This window comes from Vulpes vulpes, chromosome 2, assembly GCF_048418805.1.
Source record: "Vulpes vulpes isolate BD-2025 chromosome 2, VulVul3, whole genome shotgun sequence".
Classification (NCBI taxonomy): Eukaryota; Metazoa; Chordata; class Mammalia; order Carnivora; family Canidae; genus Vulpes; species Vulpes vulpes.
Window position 1 is genome coordinate 48916202 of NC_132781.1, and position 10803 is coordinate 48927004.

General features: G+C 54.9%; 1 protein-coding gene across 38 annotated transcripts in view; it reads left to right on the forward strand.

Moving 5' to 3' along the window:
* Positions 1 to 10797, forward strand: part of SEC16A (SEC16 homolog A, endoplasmic reticulum export factor) — a 34909-nt gene extending 24112 nt beyond the window's left edge. For 14 of the 38 annotated variants that reach the window (XM_072748074.1, XM_072748064.1, XM_072748067.1 and 11 more), the window contains 14 exons: positions 147 to 260; positions 503 to 695; positions 1279 to 1515; positions 2007 to 2089; positions 2987 to 3133; positions 5038 to 5118; positions 5294 to 5350; positions 5433 to 5544; positions 5917 to 6057; positions 6222 to 6295; positions 6846 to 6920; positions 7378 to 7437; positions 8300 to 8377; positions 9215 to 10797. In XM_072748074.1, coding sequence (XP_072604175.1) covers positions 147 to 260; positions 503 to 695; positions 1279 to 1515; positions 2007 to 2089; positions 2987 to 3133; positions 5038 to 5118; positions 5294 to 5350; positions 5433 to 5544; positions 5917 to 6057; positions 6222 to 6295; positions 6846 to 6920; positions 7378 to 7437; positions 8300 to 8377; positions 9215 to 9283 — 1521 coding nt within the window. In that variant the 3' untranslated portion in view covers positions 9284 to 10797. The remainder of the gene's footprint in view (positions 1 to 146; positions 261 to 502; positions 696 to 1278; positions 1516 to 2006; positions 2090 to 2986; positions 3134 to 5037; positions 5119 to 5293; positions 5351 to 5432; positions 5545 to 5916; positions 6058 to 6221; positions 6296 to 6845; positions 6921 to 7377; positions 7438 to 8299; positions 8378 to 9214) is intronic. The other 24 variants (XM_072748091.1, XM_072748095.1, XM_072748089.1 and 21 more) reach the window with 3 other exon arrangements.
* The last annotated feature ends 6 nt before the right edge of the window (positions 10798 to 10803 follow it).

Sequence of the window (10803 nt, forward strand, 5' to 3'; positions counted from 1 at the left end):
TGCTTCAGAAGCCCTTCCTAGGTGGTGAGGACAATCTTGCTGAGCCCCACAGATGCTTTTGTTCCAGGTAATGGTAGGTTTTGGAAACAGCCTTCGTTGTCACTCCTGGTAAGTGACGGGGCCCTTTCCTCCCTGTGTATGTCCAGATTGCATCCCAGCTGCGGCTCTTTGACCCACAGCTGAGAGAGAAGCCGGAGGAGGAGTCCTTTGTTGAGCCTGCCTGGCTGACCCAGCTGCACCGCGTGGACAAGCAGGTCAAGGTGTGAAGCACATGTTCAGTCTCAGGGGACCAGGAGGTCAGAGACATCCTGACAAGTGTGACTCGGGCCCCTACTGTTTTCACACCAATGCGTTAGCTGCGAACAGTATGATGTTAGGAGTGTGCATAGTCATCAGGATACTTAAACCCCCAGGAGAGGGAAGGCACAGTGGGCAGCGGGTCAGTGGGGCCGGGTGCCATGGTGTTGGGCTGTTGGAAATGCCTGCCATGTCTCTCCCTTAGGAGGGTGCCACAGTGTGGAGTCAGGATGGGACCTTCCCCCAGCGCTGCCCCAGCACACCGAGCTCCGAGGCAGGGCACTTTGATGGCCCAGCGCTCGCCCAGCCAGGGGGCCCGGGCACCAGCAATCCGCTACTGGCGCCGCCCGTGCCCAGCGCTGAGCACTTTGGCCAGGGTGTGCGGCTGCTGCCTTCAGGTGAGCCCCCTAACACCGGGGAAGCAGCGCACCTGCCCACCTCTCCCACGCAGCAGCTGCTTCCCAATGTGGAACGTTGTCGTTTTGCTTCCAGGAGAGTGGATGGGATGGGTCTTCCCAGCACGTCAGCCTCCTCTCTCCCTGGGGTTGGCGCCCTTCGTGAGCCTGTCAGGTCCTACGGCCTTAGACATTTGTCTCACTGGGTGGGTGACCTACTGAGCCCTGGCGGAGGAGAAGGAAGGTGGTGGGGAGGGATCCACAAACACTGAGCTCTGTTGCAGGCAGCTGTTCCCCAGGCTGCATTGGAGTCTTGCTGAGTCTTAAAGCCTGGGCCCCATGTAACATTTAATGACATCCTCCTCTTGACCTTAAAAGTTTGTGTTCTGCTTTTCCCCAAATCACTGATGCCCTGGCATCATCAGCACTTTCTGTCTTGACGATTTGCTCCCTGGGCCCATAACAAAAGAAACGGGGCCACACAAAAGGATGTGATAAACTTTTGGCCACCACCAGTTAGCTCCTTCAAGTGACTGGAGTTAGCACCAGTGACGGCAGGCTTCTCTTCTCTGCTCTTTTGCTGCAGCTCCGTCAACGCTCCCTGCCAGCCAGCCAGCCGTCCCTGCCAGGGTGCCACTGTTCCCGGTGCTGCCACCTGAGGGCCCTGTTGAGCTGGGGCCTGGCTGTGGACCCCAAGGGGCTGCCCTTGGCTTTCCAGAGCCCTCTGGGCCTGACCCTGTGGCTCCGTACCTGGGGCCTGGCCTGCCACCTGGCGTGCCACCTCTGCAGGGAAGTGAGCAGGAGGCCAGGACCCAGGACCCAGGTAGGCCTGCTTGATGCCACCCCGAGAGCAGAACTATAGTGGGTTTGGCATTCAAGGAGGGGATTGGTGGAAAAGCCGTAAGTCATTTGGACTTGAGACAAGTTCCCTAGCCAGGGCATACTGAGGATCCTGGAATTGGTAGGCTGGGTGGCTCATGGATGTCAGTACTCATTTGTTTTGTGATGTGGCTGCGTGTTAGAGTAAGGAAGGTAAGTGGGCATCCAGCTGTGGCAAGCTGGCCTTGAGCTGTGCCCAGGCCAAAGCCTCTTCCACAGTTGATATGGTTCTTGTGCCGGTGGGCGCCTGCCTGCCTGTGCGCCCATGAACAAAGCAAAACATTGGCCTGGCTTTCAAAAGGAAGCTATTTCGGGAACATCTCTGGTTTTGGGCTCCGAGCACTGCTGTATCGTGTGCGCGTCCATCTGCCATGTGCTGTGGTCTCTGTGCTGTGTCAGCATAGAGACCATGGCAGTTCTCTCTTCTCTTGACAGGGGTGTTGCCACCAGAGGCGCTTGGTAGAAACTCACTTCTGGAGCTGAGAGAAGAGGGTTTTGGTGGAAAATTTGCTAATCTGGTACCCTCCCACTTTTTTCCCCTAAGCTCTTTGTTTTCCATAAGTTGTGTTGATCAGGAGCCCAAACTTGTTCTTCAGTTGTGAGTAGGGGGAGAATGGTGTAAACAAGATTATCTTTGAAGTTGCTCCTCAGCAGGAGAGCACTTGTAAGGTAGCTCGAACCCTCACAGTGTGAACGGTCGGTGGAAACTGCTGAGGAGGATGATCACTTGGTGTACAGACAGTCCCTTCTCTAAAACGTAGAGGCCTCCCAGGTTCTACACCCCTTTCTCTGCAGTGGAATCCCGGAAACTCACTGGTTGTCCTGAAATCACCGAGTTTCTTAGACGTGTTGGGTAGACACACTGGGTCTGCTGCTCTGGCCCCAGCGGAGAGGGATACCTGGTTTTCTGCGCAGTGGGTCTCACAGCCTTCTTCCCACAAACCCAGGCCTTTGTGGCCACGCTGTCACAGGCACTTGCTGTACTTTAAACTTTCCTTATGTGTTCTACCATGAAAATGCTTTATTTTCACGTAAAAAAGAGTTTATAAAAAGGAGTCTTCACTCAGCCATGTGTATTTTAAAGAAAAAAAAAAAAAAAGAATCTTGTGTTTTAAAACGTCCCCTGCCCCTCTCTGCCCAGCGGCCCATTGGTGCTCACATGCACACCCCTTCTTCCAGCCCATGGGTGCCTCCTGGACTCCATGGTCCCCCTGCCACGTGCCTTGGCACGTTTTGAGTCCTGCCACGTGCCTTGACCAGGTTGCTTGTAAGAGTAGGTCCAGAGGCAGGGGCAGCTGCCTCCTGCCCTCTCCTCACTCTGCTCTTGTCGCTAGTGATATGGCCCCTTTGGTGATGCTTTAAAGGGTCCTGGGGAGGTGCCCCAGGTGAACCTGTCCCCTCTTGCCTTGGGACAGGGCCCCTCCAGGATGTCCCAGGACTCTGAGGTCCCTCCAGGGTGGGAGTGTGCCAGCTCAGGTGCTCTGCAGCCGCCACTGACGTCCGCTCCCGAAGTGAAGAGACCTACACAAGCAGCCAGGAAAGAGGCCAAGGAGCCTAAGAAGGTGACACAGAGCCCACCTCCAGCAGGGTGGGGGCGCCTGGGGAGGGGGCTCAGCTCCCACAGACAACTTTCCTCCCACACTGGCAGCGGGACAAAGGCATTGGAAGCGTGCTTTGCGGACAGGGAGGTGTGCACAGCTTAATGTGTGTTTGTGTGTCTGTCCCCGTATAACCACCACCCAGAGCATAGCTGGAGCAGGGCCAGCCTCCCAGGAGGCTCTGTGTATCCAGATGGCCTTCTCTGACTTTTGTCACCATTAGTTTCTCCTATACCAGAACTTCCTATAACAGTGGTTGGCCCCACTGTTGAGGGGCCTTCTCTGACCCCAACAGTGGGGCCAACAGATGGCCTTCTCTGACTTTTGTCACCATAAGTTTCTCCTATACTAGAACTTCCTATAACAGTGGTTGATTTTTAAATCATCGTATAATAGCATCTGTTTTATGCAGGTGCTATAATTTTGTTCGTCCTTTTTTCCAGTAATGGACATTTGCGGTTTTTCAGTTTGGGGTCATTACGTGAAACCCATGTGAGCGTTCTCTGTCTTCTGTTGGCGAAAGCACTCGTTTCTCTCAGGGAGGTGCCTCCAGGCCGTTTTCCTGGATGGTTGTACTGGGTGACCTTCCCCCCCAGCAGAGCCGGAGGGGCCCAGTCGTTCCTCGTCACCAGCAGGGCGATCCTTGTTCTCCTTGTTCCCCATGCGCATTGGGTTGTGGGGCCTTTCCACAGCAGCCTCTCAGCGGGGGCTCATGGTGCTTCCTAATGCTCTCGCTTTGCTTCCTTGCCCAGCACCTTTGTCATGTGCCATTACCACCTGTGTGTTTTCCTTTGTAGTGTTGGCTTGTGTCTCATCCCCTTTCATGTCCTGGCCACAAGTCCTCTGTGAGATGTGTCCGTCACCAGGATCTTCCCTCAGTCTGCAGACCACCTTTTTACTCTCAATGTTAGCTTATGTAGGACACATTCTTAATTTTCATGCAGTTCAGCATATTGAATTTTTTTTAATGGTTAGTGGTTTTTGGTGGGGTTTTTTTTGTTGTTGTTTTTTCAAGATGTATGCATTTTAGAAACAGTGAGAGCAGGCACTCGGGGGAGGAGCAGAGGGAGACCCAAACAGACTCTCTACAGGGCCCGACTTGGGGCTCAATCCCACAGCTCAGATCTAGGCCTAAGCCGAAACCAAGAGTCAGATGCTCAACCCACTAGGCTGCCCAGGTGTCCCTTAATGGCCAGCATCGTTAAGGAAACACAAGTTTAATTCAGAGTGTGCTTGGGCCTGGGCTAAAATATGACGCTCTGACCCGTTGTGAGCGTGCAGACTGTGTCGCCTCCACCGCAGAGCTCAGAGTGGCGGGTTTGAGAACACACACACCTGCTGCTTCCTTGTTTCTCCATATTTTAGATAAACTGAAGTATAGCATATGAAGAATAAGGTAAGCATCCCTGACACCTAAATCCTCTCAGCATAGGACGCAGGGCGACAGACTGTGTTGAGGAGGTCCCACAGGACATTCCCAGCCTGCTCGCCACTGCTTAGTCCAGAACAATGCCAGAATCTGCCACTCGTTGGCATTTAGACAGGAAAAGCTCTAAAAGGCTCAGTGTTCAGATGTTTTAATTGTGGCAAAATACACGTAACATAAAACTTAGCATTTTAGTCATTTTTAAGGTCATGGTTCTATGGTGTTAGACCCCAGCTGCTGTGCAGCCGCCGTCTGTGCCTGTGTCTAGGACTCCCCTTTCCAGACTGAACCTCAGTCCCTGTTGCACATCGTCCCTTCTTGCTCTGTGTCCATGGGCCCGACTCCTCTGGGGCGTCCTGAGAGTAGAATCCGTCCTTCAGTGATGGGCTTCTGTCACCGAGCACCGTGTCCTCAAGGTGGTTCTTATGGTTTTTACATTTAGAGTAGTGAATCCTGGTTCTTCCGTTGGCTCCCGGGGAAAAAAAGGACAGAAGCTTATTTGCCAGACGACAAGAACAAATCGGTGAGTATGATGGAGTGCAGCCTGAGGAACGTTGCCAGTGCTGGTGTGTAGTGTCTCCACAGCCAAGCAGGCCTGGTGGCATCTCCGGGAGGGTGGGCTGTGTGGAGGGAGCAGGCTCTGCGTCCCCTGAGCTGTGTCTCCTGACGTCTGTCTCTACTTCTCACAACCGTGGCAGATCGTCTGGGATGAAAAGAAGAACCGGTGGGTGGATGTAAATGAGCCGGAGGAGGAGGTGAGTCGGAATTCCCAGGGTTTGCTTGGCTGGGGGGACTTCGGGTCCTCACATGACTCCCTGAGATGCTCTCCCTCCACAGAAGAAGGCTCCGCCCCCACCACCAGCCTCGCTCCCCAAGGTTCCGCTTGCTGGGCCCCCTGGTCCTGGAGGGCCCCCGAGGGCCTCTGTGAACATGTTTTCTAGGAAAGCAGGTAACACAGTCAAGCTAGAGGTTAGAGTTTATTTGAGAACCTGCTGGTCCTCCGGTGATGCCAGGGCTTAGAGTCTGTAAGTCGGCGTCAGATGGCAGGCCATCTGTCTGCAGAGGGATCCTGGTTTCCCTTGGGCGAGTCCCAGGGAGAGCTCTCCTCTTCCGGAGTGGGAGGGCCCAGCTCAGCAGACTCCATGCCGATGTTGGGCGGCGCAGATGGTGGGCAGTGCAGCACCTGTAGCTTCGGGGCGTGGGGTGGGCAGTGCTGTGTGGATAGCTGCATCCCCGCTCGCTCTTCCACTGGGGGAAGGTGGGGCCCTGGGGAGGTGGGGGTGTGGGGTGCACCAGCCTGAACCTGCCGCTTCTCCTGAAGCAGCTGGAGCCAGAGCACGCTACGTGGACGTTTTAAACCCAGGGGGCCCTCAGCGGAGCGAGGCAGCTCCTGCTCCTGCAGAGTTTTTTGCTCCTCTTGCCCCGCTCCCGATTCCTCCTCACTTGTTTGGACCAAATGCAGGTAGGTGGTACGGGGCCTTCTGACCTCTGACCCCTTTTCTGTGAGCCTCTGGCTTTAATCTCCCTGTAAGAGGGGTGTACTCGCTTCTCTGTCCTCATGAGTGAGTGCACCATGGGAAAGCCTTCCTGTGGGACTGACAGTCTCCCGCACTGTCCCCTTCACAGATGCAGAGGAAGCCCCGCCTGCGGAGGGGGCCGCAGGGGGTTCGGCCAACCCAGAACCTGTCTCAGAGCCCCAGGTGAGCGGGGCTGCAGGACGTGCAGGGTGGCGGTGAGGGTTTGCCTCACTCCCCCTTGGGGGCAGGCTGGCCCTGACCTTCGCCAACTTGGTGGTCAGGCCCACCGTATACCCAGGGCCCACACACAGCCTGTGTCTGTTGGAAGTCTCTCTCCTTGAATGAATGGCTACTAGAGATGCAGAGAGTAACCACGTGTGCAGGGTAGCTAACTCGGTCTTCCTGAAATCATGGTTGTAAAGTTTTTTTTAATTTCTTAGAATTTGCATGTAAAATAGGATCATTCAGAGTATGGTGTATGAGGTGGACAGAGTGGATTTCAAGCCTGGCTCCCTGTTAATTAGCTGCCTGACATTGACGGGGTCACAGAACTCAAAGCCTGTCTCCTGCTCTGAGATGGGATTACAAGGCCATTGCGGGCAGGGCCCAGGGTCCGTGTGCCCTGGAGATTGGCCATCAGCCCTGGAGCCCGTGGGTCCTGCCGGTGCTCAAAGGGGCGCCTTAGGTGGGGCGGAGCGTCCCATATGGAGGGCTGCATGTCTCCTTCTGGCAGGTGTTTAGCTCGGCGGCAGCACTCCCCGGTCCTGAGCTCCCACCTGCCCGTGAGGACAGCTCCCAAGGAGGAGAGGTAAGGCACCCTCGCAGGAGGCTCCCTGACCCGAAGCCCGGCTGGCACATGGCTCACGTGTACTGTCCAATGGCTTCTTTTGAAAGCAAGTGTTGAGTAGAAGGCAGGTTAGCAGCTTTTAAGAACCTGCAGGGTGTCGTGGGAACATGACACAGACATTCCCACTTGTCTGCACAGAACCTCTCGGGAGCCCCAGGTCGAGCAGGGCTGGAGCACATACGCCCCAGGCTCCACTCAGCACAGCAGGGCCACTGTAGTCCCCCCAGCTAGTGGTTATTTCTTCATAAAAACTGTCCAAATAGGTGTTTTACGCTAACTCTGGCTTTTCTCCCGTTTGGACTGCCCTGATTCTAATGGCATCCTGAAGCTCTTTGGGGTTAAACTGACAGCTTGGAGCAGCAACATGCATGTTGATTTTTTATTTGTCTGTTTTGTGTGTGTTCTTGCTGTTTTGTAGCTTTCACGCTGTAGTTCAATGAGTTCATTATCACGTGAAGTAAGCCAGCATTTTTATCAGGTACCTGTGGCTGGCAATTCTCACTGAACACGAGTTGAACTGGGTCGCCTTTGTGTTCCCTTTGAGAGCGCTGTGCTGGCTGGCCGTCGTGCCCTTGTCACTAACGCGACCTACTGCCCCTGCCCCCCATCCACTGCACGCCAGAGGATGCAGTGTTCCTTTCTCCCCATGTCCTCAGAGGGAGGTCGTGAGCCATCCTGATACACTGGCGATCGTGTGGACCCCAAGATTTTCCTAGTAAACGAATGCAGTTTGTAATTTTGTTCTTTCTGGATTGATTTCTTTCCAAATGGCCGGCCTCAGGCATAGCCTTACCGTATATGAGTGGGTTTCAGATGCCCACGGGGGCAGGAGGGATTCCTGGTCTCAGTGGCCTGGCAGAGGGCGGCAGGGAGGCTGTCCTCTGGCCAGCCTGGGCGGGAGATAAAGGAATACTTCATCTTTTTTGTGTATCATGCATTGAAGCTTTTCCATTGGCTTGATAGAAGGCTTCCTCTGACCTTTTTATTTGCACACGAAAACACTGGATTTTATAGCTGGATTTTTTAGGTCTGAAGTAATCGAAAATGTTTACTAACCACTTAAAATAGACACTAACATGATGTCTTGGTGTTGTGCACTCCTTACTTTTTTGCATGTTCTGGTTTCTGAGGCATTTTACTCTGCATGCTGCTTTATGTTTACTATTTTTCTTTGAAACATGAAGTAATTAAATCCAGTGTTGCGAGAAGCGTCTTAGACCTGCTTCTGTGGCTTACCTAGAAGTACTGTCAGTGGTTCCCCAGGAGTAGTGTCTGTGTGCACCGAGGAGCACAGCACCCAGTGAGGTCGTTGCGCTCATGTGGGTTCTCTGTGCTTCTAGGCTCCCAGCGACCACGCCCCCGCAGGGGGCGTCCCCGGGCCAGCCGTGCCCTTCTACAGCCCGGCTCCGTTTGCACAGGTCGGTGCCCCCTGCATCCCTGCCCCCATCCCCACACCGGCGGCAGGCCTGCCCCCACTGCACCTGCTGACCTGCAGACCCTGCTCTGGCATAAGCCGTGCTGGGGCCCCGCACTTTCTGCCGGTGTACTGCGCACTGCCCTCCCTCCTCCCATGTGGCCCTTGGCCACCCTTCACCTGGCAGCCCATCCTTCACTGAGGAATGTTCTTAAATGTTTCCTTTCATTCCCCTCCCCTCCCTGTTCTTGTCCGTAGTGTACAGACTGGCAGCCAGCCTGGGGAGAGCCAGGGAGAGGGGAGGTTGTGGCAGGGGTCATCCTGGCATTCAGGGTGTAAACTCTCAGCTGACCCCACGTGTCCTGGTGTAGCCCCTGCCCTCACTGCCCGGGGTGGCCGGCCTGCTCCCTCTGCACCGGGCTCTTGGCCCCCGCCACCCCGATCCGGGGCTACTGTATCCCATCCCAGGGTACCACCCAGCTGCCACACATCTGCTTTTCTGCTCCACGATGCAGTTTTCTTCTGTTATCTCTGCCTTGTGGTTTGTGCTTTACAGAAATTCTTTGATGTTTGTTCCAGCTAAGATGTTCGAGGGAGCACAGGAGAGGCCCATGGCCTCTCCTCCCTGGGGGTCGGCCCCTGGGGTCAGCTCCCCTCTCACCACCTGACAGAACTGCAGACCCCTTTAAAGAGACCCCCTGACCTGGTCCTGCCTTGGTCCGTTACCGGGGCTGTGTGTTGGTGTAAATGGTCCCTCACACCCGAGTGGCGGGTGTTTGAAGGTGCCACGGGCCTTGGGGGCTGGGTGAGTGGGAGTCAGCACTCTGACTTGTCTTTCCAGGCCTCTGCCACCTCAGGAGGCTCAAGGATGGGGAGGACTGGCCAGAGGAAGTACCCAGTGTTGAGCTAGGAGAGTCCCCATCCTGGAGCCGTATCCCGAAGCCTGAAATCCTTATGATGCTCCACCAAGAACTCCAACAGATCACCTGCAGCATCCCTGTGTTCTGGATGGGCAGCTGTGTCTCCACGTGACATAGTCGCTCTTCCTCCACCGCTTCTGTCCCTGAAGGATGGCCCGAGTCAGGTGCAGCTCCAGAAGGACGCTGGCTGGGACGGGAGCTCTCGCTCTGTCATCTTTCACCTAACAGTGACTTAAGGGTCAGACAGGCTCAGTTGTGGAAGAGTGTCATGCTGGGTGGGGCTGGAGGCATTTTTGTTACAGGAAGGACTTCGCTCTTGAGGAACCCAGGTGTTTCTGAGAACCTAACCATGCACAGTGAACAGCGAGCCTTGGGCCCAGGGGAGGCTCCACTGCCCGCCTGTGGCCCTGGGAGGTCCTTTCTGCATCAAAGCCCTCAAGGAAATGTGGACTTGGTTTAGCAAGAATTCGGTTAGCTTTTGAGGGAGGCCCGAATCGCTGAAGTGCATCTCCATCCGGTAGCAAAGACGTTTCCAGCTTCTTCTGTCTGTGTCCCACGCAACCCAGGGGGACTGGTTTTGCCTGTGCACAAGGGGCGGCCCTGTCTTTCCCACCCGGGACCAGTCCACGTTAACCCACCGGTACTAAAACTGTCACCACAACAAATCTGATTTGGGTTTTTTTCCGTATGTGAGTAGTGGGATTAGGTTCCTCGGGGAACCGCTAGGGATGGCCACGCTGCCTGTGCCAGAGTCACGACTGGTCCTCATGGTGCGATCCACTTGCCTTGCTTTCTCAGGGGGTGGTGACATCTTGAAGAGAGGGGTGGAAAATACTTCTTGACTCATGCTCTGCATCTAAGGCTCTGCCTCTGTTCTACCCACCCCAGCATCTTCTGCAGGCAGCGTGCTGACTGCAGTCACAGGAAACCAGAAGGGAGAGCCCTCTCCCTGGACTCCAAGCTTTACGGCTTCATCGACTGTTCCTGAAATTATTCACATTCTTGTTAGGTCTGAAGAGACTGCAGAAAAGATTTAAATATTTATAAGAATCATTAGGAAATAATTTCTGTAGGTTCTGCTGGGGAACGTAGTTTGCTTGGTGTTTTAAATCTGAGTACAGAAACGGTAAAAACATGGAATTTGCACAGGCCTCGCCATTTCCCCGGGTCCCTGGGTCATCCAGGAAAGGCCACTGAAGGTTTCCCGTGTGTCGCCTACAGGCAGGCTCAATACATCTGTTCCTGTCACTTTGAGAGAGTCCGGGTTGAAGGGGCAGCGTCCTTGCGTCCCTTGGTGCGCAGTGGGGGTCCTGGGCCCCCAGACCTTCCCGGCGCCCTCGGCAGCCCCCCCATCTGGCCTGCCCACCGTTGTCTGCGCCGACTTCCACCGACTTTTGGTTCAAGAGGCTCCCTTCCGGGCCGGCGGGAGCTGTTATTTTCCTAAGTGCAAATTGTTACACTGCAAATTGGTAAATAAAGTATTTTGCGCTCGCAGGCGCTATCACCTCTT